Below are 19,897 nucleotides of genomic sequence, written 5' to 3'. Positions count from 1 at the left end.
CACAACATTGTAAACTGACTATACTTCAATTTAAAATACATATATATATATATATATAAAATATGTAATTAAATGAGAACAAAGAGCATAAAAATGGTAGTGAACAAAAATTCTGATAAATGTATAGTCGGCCCTAAATGAGCAATAATGTATGAGCTAAGTATTAATTTTAAAATAATTTTTCAAGAGTCAAAACATATGTTAAAGGAGCATCCTAGAACTAAAATTATATGTTATTAAGTACTCAAGAGTAAGGGCAAGAAGGGAGAATTAAAGTAAAAACATTTCCAAAATTATTTAATTTGGAGGTGGATGAGGGAAGGTGAAGAAAAGGATAGTGAAATGTGGTAATGGATACAGTTATTATTTAATTTTGGTGTATGAATATGGAAATTGAGATTGAAGTGACTAAAAATGGGAGAAATCACTAGTAAAATGGGAATACAATAGTAAAACTTAGAAATTATTCATGATAAATAGAATATTTAAAATCACAATGCATCCAAGTTTGAAAAAGAAAAAATGGAAATAAATTAGAATTGAAAGTAATCATAAAATAACATGAAAGAAACAAGATAAAACACATAAGTTGTTACAATAAACGGAGCAGCTTAACTCCCTTATCGAAAGAGAAAAACTAAATGATTAAATAAGAAAGAGATGAAAATGAAGAGATGGGCCCAGATTATATATCAGGCACATGCAAACCAAAAAAGCAAGATAAGTAAAACTAGTATCAAATATCAATCAAGACCCATTACAATGCAAAAAAAATAGCCTTGAATTACATAAGGCAAAATCTCCTTGAAATACAAGGAGAACTTGATAAGAATGATCATTGCAATGGAAAACTTTAATACTCAGTATTTGACAACATGGTGGTGGAGGTGGTGATTCTTTGGAAGTCTGTGGCTAACCTTCTGGTGTCCACTGTGACCAGAGCCAAGCTGTAAGAGGTGGTAAAAGCAATGGTTTCATTTCATTTCAAAGTTGCAGCCACGTGGTTGGGTGCCTTGCCTCACTGTGGCTCTCCGTGGTTCATTTGTCCTCCTGAAGATTCTAAAGCTACCTAATAGCTTTTTATAATCCTTTTTTACTTAAAGAGGTGTCTGTTGTCTGCAACTACGATCTTTTTTTTTTTTTTTTTTGGAAAGTGACATGGCAATATCAATGAAATTTTAAATGTACATACTCTGACCCAGCAGTGAAAACAACAAAATGGCATTCTTCATCCATCAGACTGGTAAAAGTTAGAGGTGTTAAAGGAGTTCTGACACAAGAAATTTTATTTCTAGGAATTTATCTGACAGTATATAAAATATGTACTAGTATATGAACTAGCATTTCTTCAATAACAAACCAAAAAAAGATACATCCTGGATGTCTATCAATATTATTATATATCCATATTATAAAATTCTGTGAAGCTCTTAAGAAGACTTAGATCTGAATGTGTTCATTTAAAAAGTTGTCCATAATGTCTTGTTAAGTGAGAAGTGCATATTTCAGAATAGTATACATACTGTGATCCCTCTTCCTTGAATATAGTGTGTGTACGTCTCAAAGCAGAGGAAAAAATACGGAAGGATTTAAGGTAATCACAGTAGTAATTAGTCTAGGGAGTATGGCGAAGGAATGGAGGATGGTTCATTATATTTTAAACACTTCTGTATTGTTTGGAATGTTAAAAAGAATATTTTACAATTCAAATAACTGAAATAAAACTGATATGAAAAATAGAGACTGCTAAAGTTTGGTATGCAGCATCAGCAGGACAGGTACGTAAGATTTACAGCTGTACTCACAGGCCATGGAAATGTCATGGGAGTTGTTATCATGACACCAAGTCAAGCTTAGACAGAGAGGAAAGGATGTTAATACCACTGTCAAAGTGAGCTTATTCACAAAATTGTTGAAACTTACTATTTTATGTATGTAGGACAGCAGTTTCTGATTGAAACTGTGATTTCATGATAGATGCCTTAGCTAGGTCAGATGCCCCCAAGTAACTCCATTATTTTCTCCTCTGCTACAGAACTGAACACAGGGGAACTTCATATGGAGGGTTCACAAAGCATCAGTATGTTTTATTCAGTTGTGAAACAAACAGAACTCCCCTTTGAGTGGAGAAATCTAGTTTTGCTTTTGGATGCTACCTCTCTGACTCTGAATTTTGGACTCCCAAGATGTCAAGTGTTAATGGCTTTGGTATGAAGTCAGTGACACTCACTTACATGGGCTAAGGAATGGTAGGGATGACCTTTAAAAGCAGTATGTTTACATTTGATTCGTTCAATCTAATAAATATTTATTCTGTCATGAAGAGAAAGTCTAGGGTTTAATGAGATCTTTTGTTGGGTATAAGTAGCTAAGATTTGTAAAAGAAGTCATTTATAGTATAGAAAAAGGACTGACCAAAGGCAGATCAAACTCTGAATCTATAAAAATTAAGCCCTTGATTGATACTTTCCCTTTAAGAAAAACACACAAATAAAAACAAAAAACAGAGGTTACGCTGCTTGTTGTATCCACCCAGAGTTACAGATTTTAATGAGGTGGATGGCTTTAGTGAATTCTAACTCAATATCTAATAGTGTTGTCCACCATTTGCATTAAAGAGGAAACAGAAACAAACTCAAAATGCCCAGTCAAAGTCAGTGGATCATCAAAAACCACTCATACCAGAAGAGCTCCTATGATACACCACAGACATAACACTGAACCTCTTGAATAATTCCACAGAAATATACTGCCAAATAAACTTTAGAACTCACCTTAAAAAAACCTGGAAGTTGCTAAGTCATATAGATATTATAGAAAAGTATGTTATCATTGGAAAATTTTTCTTCCAAGAAGAAAATATAAGGAGGAAGTAGTAGTATAATTATTTTTCTTTACTTAACAATGTTCCCAAGCAGTGATTCATTGTGAGGTTTCTACTGACATGGAGGTTACAGACACACAGTGCTAATCCTGACGTCTGGAAATTTGTGTTAAAGCTATTTTATCTCAAAATGTGCAGTTAAAAAGAAAACCCTAGTATTCCTTTAGGATTACTGTCAACAATGAAACATAATTTTAAAAGCCGTAAAGCCATCAAGTTAAGATATTTTCACCAGTAGCTTACCTGCACACTGACCACAATGACCAAAGATGTGGCCATGGTAACTGCAAAAGACTGGTAGTCTGCGATGTGCTGTCCGTCTTCTCCAGCCACGTTGTAAAAGGCCCCATAGGGGATAAAGAAAAGGGCTAATGAGGTGTAGATCCCATGTGCCACACAGATGAAAAATTTATGCTTGTTAAAAAGTAGATTCAGCTGTCCAGGTCTGTAGAGCTGGGGACAATCCATGCTGTTCTGGTCACTAACATCCTGTCAACAAAGAGTTACTTCAGCGAAGGAGGCTTGAGAAGAAGTTGGAGAGGCCCTGAATTCCCTATCTCCAGAAACAGCATGTGCATGTCTAAGCCTGTCCTGATATGCACTATTCAATTTGTTTTCATTCCCACAGTAACCTAAATGGTAATAAAATGATCCACATTTTACTGGTGCAGCCAAATGGAAAAGTTTGGAGATTCCTCAAAAAATTAAAAATAGACTTACCATATGACCCAGCAATCCCACTTCTGGGTATATATCTGGAGGGAACTCTAAGTTGAAAAAATACATGCACCCCAGTGTTCACAGCAGCACTATTTACAACAGCCAAGATATATAGGCAACCTAAATGTCCACTGACAGATGACTCAATAAAGAAGTTGTGGTATATTTATATAATAGAATACTACTCAGCCATACAAAAGAATAAAATATTGACAATTGCAGCAACATGGATGGACCTGGAGAACGTCATTCCAAGTGAAGTAAGCCAGAAAGAGAAAGAAAAATACCATATGGTATCACTCACATGTGGAATCTTAAGAAAAAAAAGGACACTATGAACTCATCTATAAAACAAGCAGACTTGCATACATAGTAATCAACCTTATGGTTACCGGGGAAAGAGGGTGGGAAGGGATAAATTTGGGGGTTTGAGATTTAGAAATGTTAGCCACTATATATAAAAACAGATTTTTTAAAACGTTTCTTTAGTATAGCACAGGGAACTATGTTCAGTATCTTGAAATAACCTTTAATGAAAAAGAATATGAAAATGAATGTATGTATATATATGCATGACTGGGACACTGTGCTGTACACCACAAATTGACACACTGTAACTGACTGTACTTCAATTTTTTTAAAAGTGGGAAAAAAATGATCCCTATTTTATACAAGAGGAACCGGAGTCTCCAAGAGCAATTCATGAGAGACCACACAGCTCTTACAGCAGAACCAGAACTTAACTTGCACCCAGATATCTGGCTTCAAACTGAAGTTTCTTTCCAACACTCTGTTGCAGCTGCACTCATGCTCCCGGGGTTCTAGTACCTCCTGTGCAGCCAGTGGCCCCAGGGGTTAGCTGTCAAAGCAGTATATGCTAGTGACCAGGGAATGTCAGCAGAGAGCTGCAGAGTCAGAATTGGTGCACCTGAGTTCCCAACTTTTGAGGGAAGGTGAGCAGGAGTAGGGGAACCGGGAATGGGGGAAACTGCATGGGGGATTCTATGGAGGAAGGAGCCGAGCCTGAAGAGCTGAGTGCTCTACCCAGGGAGGATTCCAACGGCAGTCACTAGGTGACCAGGACTAAGAATTGAGACAGAATGAGAAGGCATCATGCTTAGCCCCAGCAGGGTCCTGAGAGAAGCTGAAGCAGCGCTCCTCACACTTCACATGCGCACTAATGACCTGGGGAGCTGATTACGATTCAGGAGGGCTGGGGTGGGGCCTGAGAATCTACATTTCTAACCAGCTCCAAAGTCATGCTGATGACCATGCTGTGAGCACCACAGCCAAAAAGTATGGCAAGAACTGACCACTGGTGACGTCACAGGACCACGGGTGAGGTGAAGCAGCCAAGGAGGGAGCAACCCAGGCACGAACTCTGGGAACAGACCATGTTCCCCTTCTTGCTTGAAGGATGGCTCAGGTCTTGATGAATGGGGCCCAATGAGAAACACTGACATAGCTTCTTCAGGAAATCCTGTTTGTGACGCTCTTAGGTGCTTCTTCTGCTAGTCCAGTGACTGATAAGGTTACATGCACAGGCTTTGGAGCCAGACAATCCTGAGTTCAAACCCTAGCTCTGCTGCTTGGCAGGTGTGTAGTCTTAGACCTACTACTTAATCTGTCTGAGCCTCAGTTTCCTCATCTCCAGAAATGCAAACAACAGCATCTCCCTCACAGAACCGCTTATGATTAAATGCGAATGAATTCAACAGAGTTCTTGCCGCAGCTCTCGAGGGGAAAAAAAAAAACACACAGATGCTTCAATAAATAATAACAAAGTAATGACGATAATAATAAGGTTTGTCAATTTTGTTTAGCTTTTCAAGGAACAAGGTTTTGGTTTCACTGACTTTCTCTATTGGCTTCTTAGTCTCTATTTCAATTATTTCTACTCTAATCTTTACTTCTTTCCTTCTACTAACTTTGAGCTTTATTTGTTCATCTTTTTTCTAGTTCCTTAAGGTGTATAGATACGTTGTTTATTTGAGACTTTTCTTCTTCCTTGGGGTAAGCATTTATTGCTATGAACTTACCTCTTAGAATTGCTTTTTCTGTATGTCACAAATTTTGGTATATTTCCATATTAATCTGTCTCAAGGTATTTTTTTTATTTCTCTCCTGATTTATTCTTTGAACCATTGGTTGTTCAGTAGCATGTTGTTTAATCTCCACATATTTGTGAATTTTCCAGTTTTCACAAAATTTCTAGTTTTATTCCATTGTGGTTGGAAAAGATGCTTGATATGATTTCAGTCTTAAATAGTATTTCAATCTTCTTAAATTTAAGAAGACTTAAGACTTCTTGTGGCTTAACATATGATCTGTCCCTTAAAATGCTCCATGTGCACTTGAGAAGAATTTGCATTCTGCTGCTTTTAGATGAAGTGTGTATACACACACATACGGTTCATCTGGTCTAACATGTCATTTAAGGCATTTCCTTATTGATTTTCTGTTTGAATAATCTATCTGTTGATCGAAGTAAGGTATTAAAGCCTCTACTGTTACTGTATTGCTGTCTATTTCTCCGTTTAGGTCTATTAATATTTGCTTTATATATGTAGGTGCTCCTGTGTGGGTGCATAAATATTTACAAATGTTATATTCTATTATTGGATTAGATTCCTTTATCATTATGTAATACCCATCTCTGTCTCTTACTAGTCTTTGTTCTAAAGTCTATTTCATCTGATATAAGTATAGCTGCTCCAGTTTTTTGTTTTTGGTTTTTGTGGGGTTTTTTTTTTTTCCATTTGTATGGAATATCTCTTTCCATCCCCTCACTTTCAGTCTCTGTGTGTCTGTACATCTAAGGTGAGTCTCTTGTAGACAGCCTATAGATGGGTCTTGTTTTTTAATCCTTTCAGCCACTCTATGTTTTGATCAGAGAATTTAGTCCATTTACATTTAAGGTAATTATTGATAGGTAGGTACATATTGCCATTTTGTAAATTGTTTTCGGGCTGTTTTTGTAATTCCTTTCTGTCCCTTTCTTCTTCTCTTGCTCTCTTCCTTTGTGCTTTGGTGACTTTCTTCAGTGATATACTTATATTTGTTTCTCTTTATCTTTCTGTATTCACTGTAAATTTTTGCTTTGTGGTTACATGAGGCTTACATATAATTACATATCTATAACAGTCTATTTAAGTTGATAACTGTTTAATTTTGATCCCATTCTAAAACTCAGTATCTTTTACTCTCCTCCCAGATTTTATGTTTTTGATCTCATATTTTACACCTTTTTAACTTGTGTATCCCTTAACTAATTATTGTAGTCATAGTTATTTTTACTACTTTTGTCTCTTAATATTCCTACTAGCTTTATAAATGACTGATCCACTACTCTTATTATATACCATTGACCCCTGAACAACACAGGGGTTAGGGGCACTAACACTCACAAATCAAAAATCTGCATATAACTTTATAGTTGGTCCTCCATATCCATGGTTTCATATCCATGGATTCAGCCAACTATGGATTGTGGACTCACATAGTTCAAAACCATGTTGTTCAAGGGTCAACTGTATTTATCTATTGAGTGATATTTATTCTTTAATATGTTTTCTTGTTACTAATTAGCACCCATCTTTTCAGCTTAAAGAAGCCACTTTAACATTTCTTACAAAGCTGGCTTAGTAGTGATGAACTTCTCTGTCTTTTACTTATCTGGAAAACTCTTTATCTCTCCTTCAATTCTGAATGATAACCTTGCTGGGTAAAGCATTCTTCTTCAAAAGGTTTGAAAGTTCCTTTGAATTTGGAATATATCATGCCACTTCCTTCTGGGCTGCAAAGTTTCTGCTGATAGTCTTATGGGGGTTTGCTTGCACATAACAAGTTGTTTTTCTCTTGCTGCTTTTAATATTCTTTGTCTTTAACTTTCCATACTTTAATTACAATGTGTTTTTGTGTGAGTCTCTTTGGGTTTATCTTATTTGGAACTCTCTGAGCTTCTTGGTTCTGAACGTCGGGAAGTTTTCAGTCATTATTTCTACAAATATCATTTCTGCCCCTTTCTCTCTCTCTCCTCCTTTCTGGGACCCGTATAATGTGAATGTTAGCCTGTTTGATGTTGTCCTGTAAGTTCCTTAAGCAATCTTCACTTTTAAAAATTCTTTTCTTTTTAATGCTCTGATTGGGTGAGTTCCACTGTGTTATCTTCAAGTTTTTGATCCTTTCTACTTCTTCATCTACTCTGCTATGGGACCCCTGTAATGTATATATTTCAGTTCAGTTATTATATTCTTCAGCTCTGTGACTTCTATTTGATACTTTCTTATATTTTTAATCTTTTTTGTTGAAGTTCTCATTGTATTCATTCTTCTCAATTCTGTCAGCATTTTTAAGATCATTGCTTTAAACTATTTATTGGGTAAATTGTTTCTTTCCATTTCATTAAGGTTTTTTTCCTGAGGTTTTATCTTATTCTTTCGTTTGGAACATATTCCTCTGTTTTGTTTTGTTTTCATTTTATTTGACTCTCTGTGTTGGTTTCTATACAGTTGATAAAACCACCACTTCTCCCACTCTTGAAGAGTGGCCTCATGTAGAAGATAAACCTTATTGTTTAACCCTACCCCAGCTCTTTGTTGTCTCTCAAACCTTCATGCTTGTCAAAGCAGCCTGTTATATTTCTAATAGCTCTCAGTAGTTGGGAATGTGCCAAGACATATCAATGTCCCTGTGGATTGGATCTCAGCATCTACACTCAGGCTGATTGGAATCCAGACCCTCAAGCAGCAGCTTTTGAAAACATGCAAATATGTACAGTCCTGTGGAACTGCAAGCCCACTGGCCACCAGAGCCAGATGACACAGAGCTGTCCCCTGGGCAGCAGCCACAAAAATAGGGACACCAGACACATGTAAAAGCTCCCTTCCGGGAGATACTGGTGCTCTGGAGTGTGGCAAAGGGAGGGTGCCAGGATGGCACCGACAAGTCTCAGTCCCTGGAGTGTGTTCCAGCGGGCGCCTAGATGTGTGTGGTAGATGAGATGCCTGCCCCTTGGGCTGATGCTTTAATACAAGCAGCGAGCCTCCATCACTGGGCATGAGCTGCTGCCTCTAAGCTGGGCCCAGGAGTGAATGAATCTGAGCACACGGGCCCATTTCTTAGATCACTTCAGTCTTGTGGGTCTTGGGACATGAGCCCTGCTGCTTTTGGGGAGCTCGTCTCTCAGGTGCAGGTCTTAAAAGTTAAGGTGCCCAATGTGGGGTGCACATCCTTCACTCCTCAGGGAGACGCTTCAGGCTTTGGATTTTCTCTGGGTTGTGGGTTGCCATGCTGGGGGGACTGGGTGGGGTTTATGACGAAATTGTGTCCCAGCCTCTCCAACCTGCTTCAATGTAGTTTTCTTCCTCTTTGCCCAACATGTAGTCTTCACTCAGACAGCCTTTAGGTTGTTTCAAGAGGAAACTGTTGCATATGTAGCTGTAGACTCAGTGTGTCCGCGGGAAGAGGTGAGTTCAGGATCCTATGTTACCATCGTGAACTGTCTCCTTATTTTATTTTTTTCCAGATTATTCAATAACCATCTTTTCCCAGAAAATGCTTTATTTTTTAATATTTTATTCCACATTCTGGGCAGCTATGGGGCACCAAGAAAAGGAGCACTTGTGAACATGGGTGCTTAGAAATGGATGTGCTTAATCCTTTATATCTAAAGCCTTCAAGAGGTCATTAATTTTTGTAGAATTCCACAAAATATGTCATTCACAAACTGCCTTTTTCACATACAAGAAGTGAGGCTTACAACTGACTGCAAAGCCTCAGAAGGGAGAGTAGAGTAAGCTCATAATATGAAGATTTATATTTTGCAATAGATGGCTTTAGGCCAGAAAATGAGGCCTAGCAAATGGTTCTAACAAGAGCCTGGAGAAAGTCTGGTCTCTTTAAAAATACTTCAAAAAAAAAAAAAACTTTTTTAAACGGTACACTCTAACTGTGCCATGGAAACTCCTCTGGCCAGCCTTTTATTTCCCCTGAGTTAGCCAGACTTCTTCCCCATCCAGGAAGCACCCTCCAAGACAGCGTGTGCCAAGGATCTACCATGTGATAACTGATTCCCTCCCTTCTCTCCCCTCAAGCACGCTGAGCTAGACAAAAGAAGACTGTGCCCTTTCTCTCTCCGTGGCTGTGGGGCTCCGTGTCTTCCTCTGCCGTTGGCAGGGCGCTCCTCTGGCCTGGACTTCTGGTTCTCGGCTGTGCTGGCCAAGGAAGTCTCCCCGCGGATGCTAACTCTCTGCACTCCAACCCGCTTCCATGATTTTCTCTGTATCCCTGCGTGGTTCTCTGCGCTCTCAGAGGCTCATACAGTATCCCCCGGTGTGTGAACCACAGGTACTAGTTCTGAGGCGTATTAGTTAAGTTCCATATGAAAAATAAGTTGAGTAAAAGTGCAGTCCTATGGATTTGGGAAATGCTGGGCTAAAATGAAATCAAAGAGACTGTTTCTTGCAGGACATCTCAGGGCCTTTAGAGTGGTAGTGTAGGGTGTGCATCTTTAAGAAGACAGTAGCCAAGCTCTGATCAGAGGATCCTTTGGAGGGGAGGGGCGGGATCTGGAAGGGGTTTTGATCCATGTGATACCTATTAAATCAACTGCACCCCTAGGACTCTTTCCATGACTAGCTAGAAGCAACTAAAAGGCATCTACAGAACAAAGAAGTTATAAAGACAGAAAAACACGTACCTGGTCAAAAATCCCCATGGCTAAAACAGGCAGTGATGTGTAGACAATGTTAAAAAGGGTGATGAACCACTGGTCATAGACAGTCTGAAAAGAAATGAACACACAGTGATAACCATCATCCACACGGGAGTGAAAACAGTCACTTTCAGGCTCTTGCATTAAATAATTCAACTTCCTGAGGCGGACGGGAGTTTGGCACTAGGGTCAGACAGACATGAGTTCTCCCCCAAGCTCTGCCGAGTTAGTGGGATACTAGACCTTTCTAAACATCAATTTCTTCATCTCTAAAATGAAGCCATATTCTCCTTGAAGCGCTGCTGTGGGGATGAAAGGGCATCATACACATAGAACACTTGACACGACGGGGGGACACACAAAAGGCCCTGGCTCCTTATGGTCGGTTATTTCATTCTGGCTTATTGTAAGTCCAATTACCTGATCTAAGCAAAAAGCAAATGCACCACTAACATCTTCAGAGGGAGATACAGAAATGAACCTGAGCGCCCCACCCTGTGTTCAGGTGGAGAGCTTTTCCTTGGGCGTGGTTTACAGCAAGATGGGCGTGGAGCTAGCTGCTCACTACACTGGGTATAAACAAGTAAGACAGTAAAAACATCCCCTTAGGCGTATGGAGAGTACTTCCTTGCAAGAGCGTCACTAAAAGTCAGTGAGGCATGTGAAACAGTCATTATATCCCCAGTATATTAATAAGTACATGGAGATGTAGAAACAGGATGTAGTAAGTGTTAGAGCTTATCACAGGCAAAGGCAAAAATCAAAACCTAGGCCTCCAGCTCCTAACCAATGTCTGTTCTACCATCCTATCATTCATTCATTATTTATTGAGAAACCACTATGTACCAAGAACCAGGTTCTAGGCAATAGTAATTGAACATGATACAATCAGATAAAAATTCCTTATGAAATTTGCACTGTAATGGTGTCAGGAAACAGACAATAAGTAAGATTATACATTCATATTATATGTATATAGTACATACAGTTGGAGAGTGAATGAGTGTGAGAAGGTAAAGATAATAGGGTAGAAAAGGGGATTAAAAACGTGGAAGGGTTGTAATGGTGATAAAGTGACTGGAGAAAGTCTCACTAAGAAGTGACATTTGAGAAAAAATCCAAAGAAATAAAGAGTCGAAACATGCAGCTTTCCAGGACAAGAACATTTCCTATTGCAAGTAGATGCCACGAAGAACCCATGAGGCGAGAGAGCCTCTGGTATGTTCAGAGGACAGCAAGACGGTCCATTTGGCTGGAGCAGAGTGCCCTACAGAGGGTATGATGGCAAAGAAATAGAGGAAGATCCTATGTAGGTAACTGTGCCTATTCCCTAGGGAAAATGAGAAGACATCAGAGGATTCTGAGCACAGGAACATCCTGATCCAATCTGTATTTTAACCTGATCACTCTGGATGCTGTGGTGAGAACAGACAGAGGAGGGGCCATGGCGGGAGATGGGAAACCAGTGAGGAGGCTACTGCAGTGGTCCAGATGAAAGACGAAGGTGCTGGACCAGGTGACCTGCAGGGAGAAGTTCTGGATTTTTAATATATTCTGAAGTACATTTTCTTCTTAGGGAAGTTCTGAAAGCAGTAAGGAATCTTAAATGCAAATGCTCCATACAGAGAAGCTAAAGGCAGATTCCACATAGGTATATAAATATAGCGAGCCTTTAAATTATGTCCTGTACATGTAGATTATATCGAAGAAAAAAGTATTTTGGTGTCTTTATTGCTAAACCTGGACTTGGACTACTCTGTGTTAGTGTTATTGTTTATTCTTGAGATGGGTGTATCCTTGTTCAAGGAAAGGGGAAGTGGAGACTGCTCTTCAAAGGCCAAATCTCATTCTGGACTGTTCTGTTGAAGTTCCACAGGTGGTCTGACTCAACACTGAATAAACCAGACAGTGTAAAAATGCTGATTATTGTATTCTGAGCAAGGTTAGCCCTGTGGTAAGAAGTAAGGAGGGTGGACCTTCCCACTGTCAATCATCTTGAGGGGAGTTCAGTCTTAGGGCAAAAAAAAAGGGTGGGGAGGGTATAGCTCAAGGGGTAGAGAGCATGCTTAGCATGCATGGGGTCCTGGGTTCAATCCCCGATACTTCCTCTAAGAATCAATTAATAAGTAAACCTAATTACCTACCCCCACCAAAAAAAAAAAAAAAAAAAAGAGTGAGAGAGAACAGAAAAGGGAAAGGAGGAGTGGGGAGATGACGGAAGGAAGGAAAATGTACTTTCTGTGTATCCCAGAGAGTTGAGGCCTGGAATCCACATAGGAAGATCTGCTCAACATCATTCTCTTTGAGGGTGGGCCAGAGCTCAGCGGGCAAGATGAATTCTTCCACCAATAAACAGCTGAGACAGGATTTAGGCAAAGTAGTAACATTAGGGATACAATCAAGAGGCTTATGGTTGTGACTCAAAATAACCACCTCTAGTGACCAGTTTTAAGTTCTGTGAATGATAAATTTCCTATTATTCTTTGAGACCTGTTAAACTCTCTTCTTTGAGTCTGAACTCTGATGTAAGGGTTTGAAAAGGAGGACTATGTCCAATGATATGCTAAGTGTTTAACAACTCGAAGGAAAGAAGGAAGGAAAGGAAAGGAAAGGGAAGGAAAGGAGGAAAACGCCCTGATTTGTAGCACTGACCAGTTTCCATGGTGTAAATACTTTGCCATGGCTGTTCAAGCAGTGATCTCACTAGCTAAGTCAACAAGAGACAGGCCATAGCTCGCCAGTATGTAGTATTTCCACCATCCAGATCCAACATATGCAAATAACCTCAAAAGCACAATTAGTAAAATATGGCAAAATAATTTAAAAGTGATGAGTCTTGAGTATTTACAAACTTTTTAATATAATCTAATTTGTAGTAGCTGTGTTTAACCACGGGCTCACATAATTCCTAAGAACCGAACAGTCAGCAATTAGGAACCAATATGGGCCAGCTCTAGCCCACCACAGCCTACGTGCATGCTTGGAGCAAAGTAGTACAAGACAGAAGCAGTCACCTAGAGGATCTTAGACTCAACGTAGCAAGACAGAGCCTGCAGAAGGGCAGAGCGATACCCAGAGAATCAGGCAACCGTGACAATAGACTAGAAAAGCTTGTCAGCATCACCTGGAAAGCCCCCAGGTATTTTAGCAGAGGTATCTGGAACAAGCCTGGATTTATGGTATTCATTTAAGATCGAGGCATGTACCCCTACACAGTAACAATTGGTTCATACCAAATGCCCACTGAAGATTAAAAAAAGCTAAGGTAAAAACAAAACAGAAATATCTTCATCAAAGCATCAATGAACCAACTAATGGGGAGTGCCTGTCAAGACAAGGGAGAGGATTGGAATTTAAGAACTACTTCAAGGCCTAGATGCTGTTTTCTTTCTCCGGAGGCTAAGTTTATCTCCTTCTAGCAGTTGCTGAGGATGGGATGAAGGCCTGACGCTTTCTGGACCAGCCAGCTGTCCTGCCATAGTGCAGCCTGTGACCCTATTGCCAGGAGCTGCCTTTCAGTCCCAGCCCAGAGTGAGCGCCTCTACCTTTGATGGGCACTAAACCTTGGCCCTCTCGTCTCAGGAGACAGTCAAAAAGCAGAGGATCACGAGCTCCTCAGTCACCTCTTGTAGCTCATCAACAGCCCCAGGGTACATGGTTCAGAATAGTCAACCTCCAGGCTTCCAGCCCAGAGCAGGAGTGTTAACAGAGTCGCTGACACCAACTCCTATCTTCTGGACTCCTGTCTGCTTGGCCTTGTTCTCTTCCTTCAGATAAGCAAATGGGTCCAACAACTCTACTCCTAGACATGTTCAGAGTGTCTGCCCTCATGCACCAGGAGACGTATGAAAATGCTCAGGCCAGCCCTGCTTGTAACAGTCCCAAACCAGGAACACTTATCAGGAGTGGAACAGAGAAAGATACTGAATGCTACCAAATAATGAAAAGCCAGGAACTATAGTGATTTGCAAAAACACAAAAGAATCAAAAATATACAACATTGAGCAAAAGAAGCCAGATAGAAGAGTATGATTTCATTTCAGTAAAGTTCAAAAATGTGCCAATCTATTCTATGTTGTTTAGGGATTCATACTTACATGGTAAAAATATAAAAAACTGATTATAAAATATCAGGGCAAGGACGACCACTAGAGAGTTGGACAAAGAAAGGGGTGTGACTGAGAGAAGCAAGGGGAGCTCCTGGGGGTTGGCAACGTTCTGGGTCTTGCACTGGATCAGGGCAGCGTGTGTCTGTTTTACAACAGTTTGTTAAGATGACATGTATTATGTATTACATACGTACTTGTAGATTTTTCCCATTTACAAAAAAAGTGCCATATTTTAAGAAAAAGGAGACACATGACCTTCTTTTTCAGTCATAGCCTGGTGAGACTTTCGGCACCAGGAGGATTCTGCACGTCCTGATGCCCGTGCCACACCCAGGACAATTAAATCATCAGTAATGTAAAAAATTTCCCAGGTGATTCCACTGTGAAGCCAAGGTTGATGATTTTAATCACCCCCATTTAATTTTTTTTTTAAAGCAATAGCTAACACAAATCCTCAAGTATTTGATGATGGCATCTGACTTTCGTATCAATTCATTTCACGATTGCAGTATGAGAAACGTCAAAGGGAGAAAGTGGTTAAACTGAAGTCTTAGAGCCCCACACAGGAACTGGTGCCATGAGATCTCTTCTTCCTCCACTTCATCCATCACCTAACCTCCACTCACGGAGAAGAGGTGATTTTAGGTATAAGAAAGAAAGACTCTGGAAAACGAAGACCTGTTAAACTATGAGTAACTGATGGTCCAGCCTCCAGTGCCATCCTCAGCACAAACTGGCCAGCACTGAACCCACCATGATTGGATGGTAGCAGGTGTAAGTGGGCATGCAGATGTAAAGCCTCACTTCACAGCGGGAGCAAGAGAGGCCAGGAAAGGAAGGTCCGTAAGAATAAAGTTTAAATGACTTTTTGCAATTGTTTGGAAGCATTTTTGGTGCCACTCAGAATCACAAGAAAAAGAAACTAGCTGATGTGTACTGAATACCTACTATGTACCAGGCACTATTTTAAGGGATTTACATATACTGACTCATTAAATAATCACAATAATCCTATCTGGTTGGTGCTATTAATAGCCCCCAACTGACAGATGAGGAAACACAGTTTGAGGCCCACTGGGTTAGGAGACTGTCCGACATCGTACACTGAACACAAAGATTTTTCAAAGTGCAGTGTAGGAAACTCTTAGGGGATCCACAATGTCAAAACTATTTTCAGAATGATGCTAAGAAGTTGTTTATTTGCTCTTTTCACCCTCATTCTCACACGAGCGTACACGACTTGTGATATCACAACCAGCTGAATGCAGAAGCAGCTCTGAGACCCCAGCTGCCTCCTATTGTGCTAAAAACTCAAGTATAAAAATGAACACTCTTCTATTTTTTGTTTTGGAAAAATACAAGATTTTTTTTCATTGAAATATGTCATTTAGGTAAGCATGTCATGGGTTCACTATTTTTTAGTGAATTAATAAATATTCAAAAATTGTTTTCTCCAATGTAATTTTTAATATTGTAAATATTGATAGATAGGGTCCTGCTAGCACAGAGTTTGAGAACTGCTGGCAACTGTCAGGATCAGGTTCCAGCTCTGGTTCTCTGACCTCAGCATTCACAACACTGACCCCCGCACGACACCACCTCTCTCAACCAGCGGTAGCATTCGGCAAGAGTCTTTAAAGGCCTCTTTCCTCATGCTGTTTTATACAGTTGAGAGTGTACAGTAAACAGGATTTTGCATGCTGGTCTTTTGCCATTTGTAATGATAACATTAGCATTTACCAGGTTAGATGCCTCCCATGGCTTCCCAAGTTACTTGGGATGAAATCTGAGTCCTTCACCCTGAAGCCCTTCCTGGCCCTGGGCTCCCCTCTCCAGCTCTGCCTCCCTGCACTCCCCCCCACCCCCAGGCTGCAGCTCTGCCGACTGTCTTGCTCTGACTTCGGCATGTCCCTAGCTCAGGGGGCGTCTGCACTCGCTGTGCCCTCTGCCTGGGATACTTTAACCTCCGGGTATTCATATGAAAGTTCCCTTCACAACAACTCAGGTCACAGCTCCAATGTTACCTTCTCAACGAGAACTTCTACGTTACCCAGTTCTTTCTTAATAATAATTTGGAAATTATTGTACTAATTTACTTCTTTATTATCTGTCTTCATCCCACTAGCATTTATATTCTCCATGAATCAGAATTTATATCAATTCTAGTAAAACCTATATTCTCCACGAAACAAACTTAGTCACAACTGTAACTTTTACACCAAGAGCAGTGTCTAGCCAACGGCAGGTGCTCTATAAATATTTGTTGAATTAGTACTTTTACAACTTTTTATAAATGTTACATATTTAATTTGCTACTAGGCATTCCCCTGAGGATGTGCCACAGACTTTGCACACAATGTCCAGCCCTGAACCCAGTCCACAGTCCCTTACCCAGGCCTACCTCTTGTGTTCCCTCTATCAGTTTCTGACACCACTACATTCATCCCAGAACCCAAGCTGGAAATCTGGTATTTCTCCCTCTCTCCAACTCCCCACATCAAAGTAATCCCAAATCCCTCTGACAGAACCATGCCAGATGCTTGGCTTGTGTTCCAGCCCAAACCATTCTTCGCATCTGTGACCCTCCCCCATTGCCCCCTCTGCTGGGACGCACGCCCATCTTCTTCCTCCTCACCTGCTTCATTCTGATTGATCCTTGGAGGGTCAGCCTGGGGACAGATCTTCTAGGAAGCCTTGCTGAGCCCTGCCCATTTCCAGCCTTCAGGGCTGGGTTCCAGGCCATTCCTTGCTAGTCCCATGGCACGCCACACCTCACTGTTTCACAACCGTCAACTTACAGTTATTCATGTGCCAGTTCCCAGGACACCCCCGCGCCGCCACACTAGATTTCAAGCTCCTTGGGAGCAGGTTACACAATTTACTCATCTGTGGGGGTCTAAGAACCCAACTCAATGCCCAGTGTAGGGTAAGCCTTCAAGAAAAGGAAGGCTGGTATCTTAAGGGTAAGGGCATTGGAGTCAGAATTCTGACAGAACTACGTGTCCTTGAGTAAAATACTTACTCTCCCTCAGTCTTAGTTCCCTGGCTATAAAATGGGGATTTGAGGGAGGCTGTGAGTCTTCAGTGAAATGAGTGAATGTCATACAGCAGCACCTGACAGACAGAACCCACTAAATGAGCACCTTTATCACAGAAGGGAGGGGGGAGAATGCAAGGATTCAAGCTCTAAGTGGTATGTTTAACTGGCAGATAAAAAAGTAGATTTTCCTACCAATTATACTTTTTTATGAAAATACAATTACTTACTGCTACAACGAATCATAGGTATTTATTTCTGTAATAAACTACTACATGAATAAAAGATTGGAAAATTAGAACAAGATTTAAAGGACACAGAATACCTTGACATAATAGTGCATTTTCTTCATGAATACTTAATTGTATCAGTCACTGTTTGCTCTAACACTAATTTGGCCTCTACCAAATGTCATTCACTTATTAAAAAAACACCTTTCTCACCTGTGTGCACAGGATTCAGGATTCAGGATTTAGGGGCTTCCACCAAAATTAAATTCACAAGTAGTGTCTTTTTCTACAACCGGCGTCTCCCCGTCCTACGAGAGCTCCAGCTACTCAAGAAGTTACCCTAGTAAGTGCTCTGCTTCTCCTTTAAGTCCCTGGCTACTGTCTAATTTTAAAGGGAAAATTTTAAAGAAAATTTTAAAGACCCCCCTCCGGTGACTAGGAGCAGCTGAGAGGGGCACAGTAGCGATGATCGTGATGCCATCCCTGTTTCTTCCCTTCCAAGCATGCTCAAGCCCTCTCCTACCTCCACTACCCCCACACCAAACACACACACACACATTCTCTGGCTCACGTGGGTTGACCAGATGCCCCAAAGAAACAGCAAGGTAGAAAAGTGGAGGAGAGAAAGGGAATGATGCCTCTGGTGTGGGAAGCCTTCTGGCCTGAGACTGGGCTAGACTAGCGCTGACATTTTGATTTGGGTGACTCAAATTGTTTACATAAACAGGAGTCCTGAACATAAAAACTTGTCCTAGGGCCCCTGTCCTCCTAGGGGCAGCCATACCACTTCTCCTTCCAAATTTTCTATTCCCTGTCTTCAATATTCTAAGTAAGAAAGAAACCATGCTCCTGTGCGATGCCACTAGTTTGTCTGGAAGCCTAAAAGTGTCTCTCCGCAGATCAGAAAAAAGACGATGGAGGGTTCACTTTTCCAACTTCACTGTTTTCCTATTTAAGGAAAACTCCTCCTTGCTCCCTTCTTTGTGGGAACAATTTATCAACTTTTTGACCATTTTATATAGAATCAAAACACTTCAGCTACAAATTACAATCTAACAGCTTGGGGAACACAAAATTTTCTGATTGATAGAATACCACATTTAAATAAACCTTAATAAGAATCTAAACAGTCACAAAGGGTTGTCTGTTCTGAGCCCGCTGGCTTAGCTCTCTGGAGACATGTATTCCCTTTTTGCTGTGTGTTGCAGAGGAAAACTATATAATACTATTTTTTTTTCTTTTGGCCTTAAAAAACATTTGTCATTTAAAGAAAACACATTGTGGAACAAATATGAGGTGCTCAGCCTCGCCACATCTGTTACTGATTTGTGTAATTAGCAGAAACCCACTAGCAGGACCCGGAGGAAGGGCCCACGCCTGAGCTCCCGCCCCTCCCTGGACTTCCCACACAGCACGTCCAGAAGGCGAGTGCAGGAGCCTGCCAGCCAGACTGAAATGGGCCCACAGGTAACCAAATCTATGAAGTCGTCCAAGCCTCGAGATCAGCTGCACTCTTTCACCTCACTTTCCAAACTTTTCACTATGAGTTTTCTTACATTGTTTGACAGAACTAACGTTTTTCTGGCCTTGACAAGATAATTGTTTCCATATCATGGCAGAAGTTTAAAAAAAAAAAAACAAGCCAAATATACACAGCTCTGTATCTCACTGACAATGATAAATTGTCATCAGATAATATCATCCCATGAGTACATGGTGCCAGTAGCTGCACAGTTTCAAATGTGAATTTCCTAAATAGGGCTTCAACCAATGGGGCTTTTATTTTGGGGTTTTTTTTTTTTTTGGAGGTGGGGGTTATATGGGTGGGTTATATTTTTCTTTTTTGGCTCTATCCCTGGTGGCAGACAGTTTATCTTTATTAAAAGTCCTGGGGGCATAAAGTGCTTTTAAAATAAGTGACACATATAAATAGTGCACAGAAACCCACAGTGGATTCCATGAAAATCACGCAGGCTTTGCTAACAGATTGGGATAAGGCATGTCCTTAGAAAGGATCCATGATTCAGTGTAAAGACGTATCTGACCTTTATCCAAACTCCTCTGATCCAGAAATCTAGTTAGAAATCTCATCAGGACAGATTACATTTAAATTGTCTTTTAGTGGCAGTTTGGTTGGAGTGTTTGCTGGCAGACAGTGGCCTCCAGCTTCCAGATGAGGCCAGGACGCAGTGTGCTTTGAGG

The 19,897-nt window shown here is 40.5% G+C and overlaps 1 protein-coding gene across 7 annotated transcripts in view; it reads right to left on the bottom strand.

Moving 5' to 3' along the window:
- The window catches only part of ATP8B4 (ATPase phospholipid transporting 8B4 (putative)), a 211,440-nt gene that overhangs the window by 12,147 nt on the left and 179,396 nt on the right, over positions 1-19,897 (bottom strand). For all 7 annotated transcript variants that reach the window (XM_064485612.1, XM_064485615.1, XM_064485614.1 and 4 more), the window contains 2 exons: positions 10,305-10,388; positions 3,128-3,373 (listed from right to left, as the gene is read on the bottom strand). In XM_064485612.1, coding sequence (XP_064341682.1) covers positions 3,128-3,373; positions 10,305-10,388 — 330 coding nt within the window. The remainder of the gene's footprint in view (positions 1-3,127; positions 3,374-10,304; positions 10,389-19,897) is intronic.

This window comes from Camelus dromedarius, chromosome 5, assembly GCF_036321535.1.
Source record: "Camelus dromedarius isolate mCamDro1 chromosome 5, mCamDro1.pat, whole genome shotgun sequence".
Lineage (NCBI taxonomy): Eukaryota > Metazoa > Chordata > Mammalia > Artiodactyla > Camelidae > Camelus > Camelus dromedarius.
This window is presented reverse-complemented; position numbering and strand designations above follow the sequence as displayed.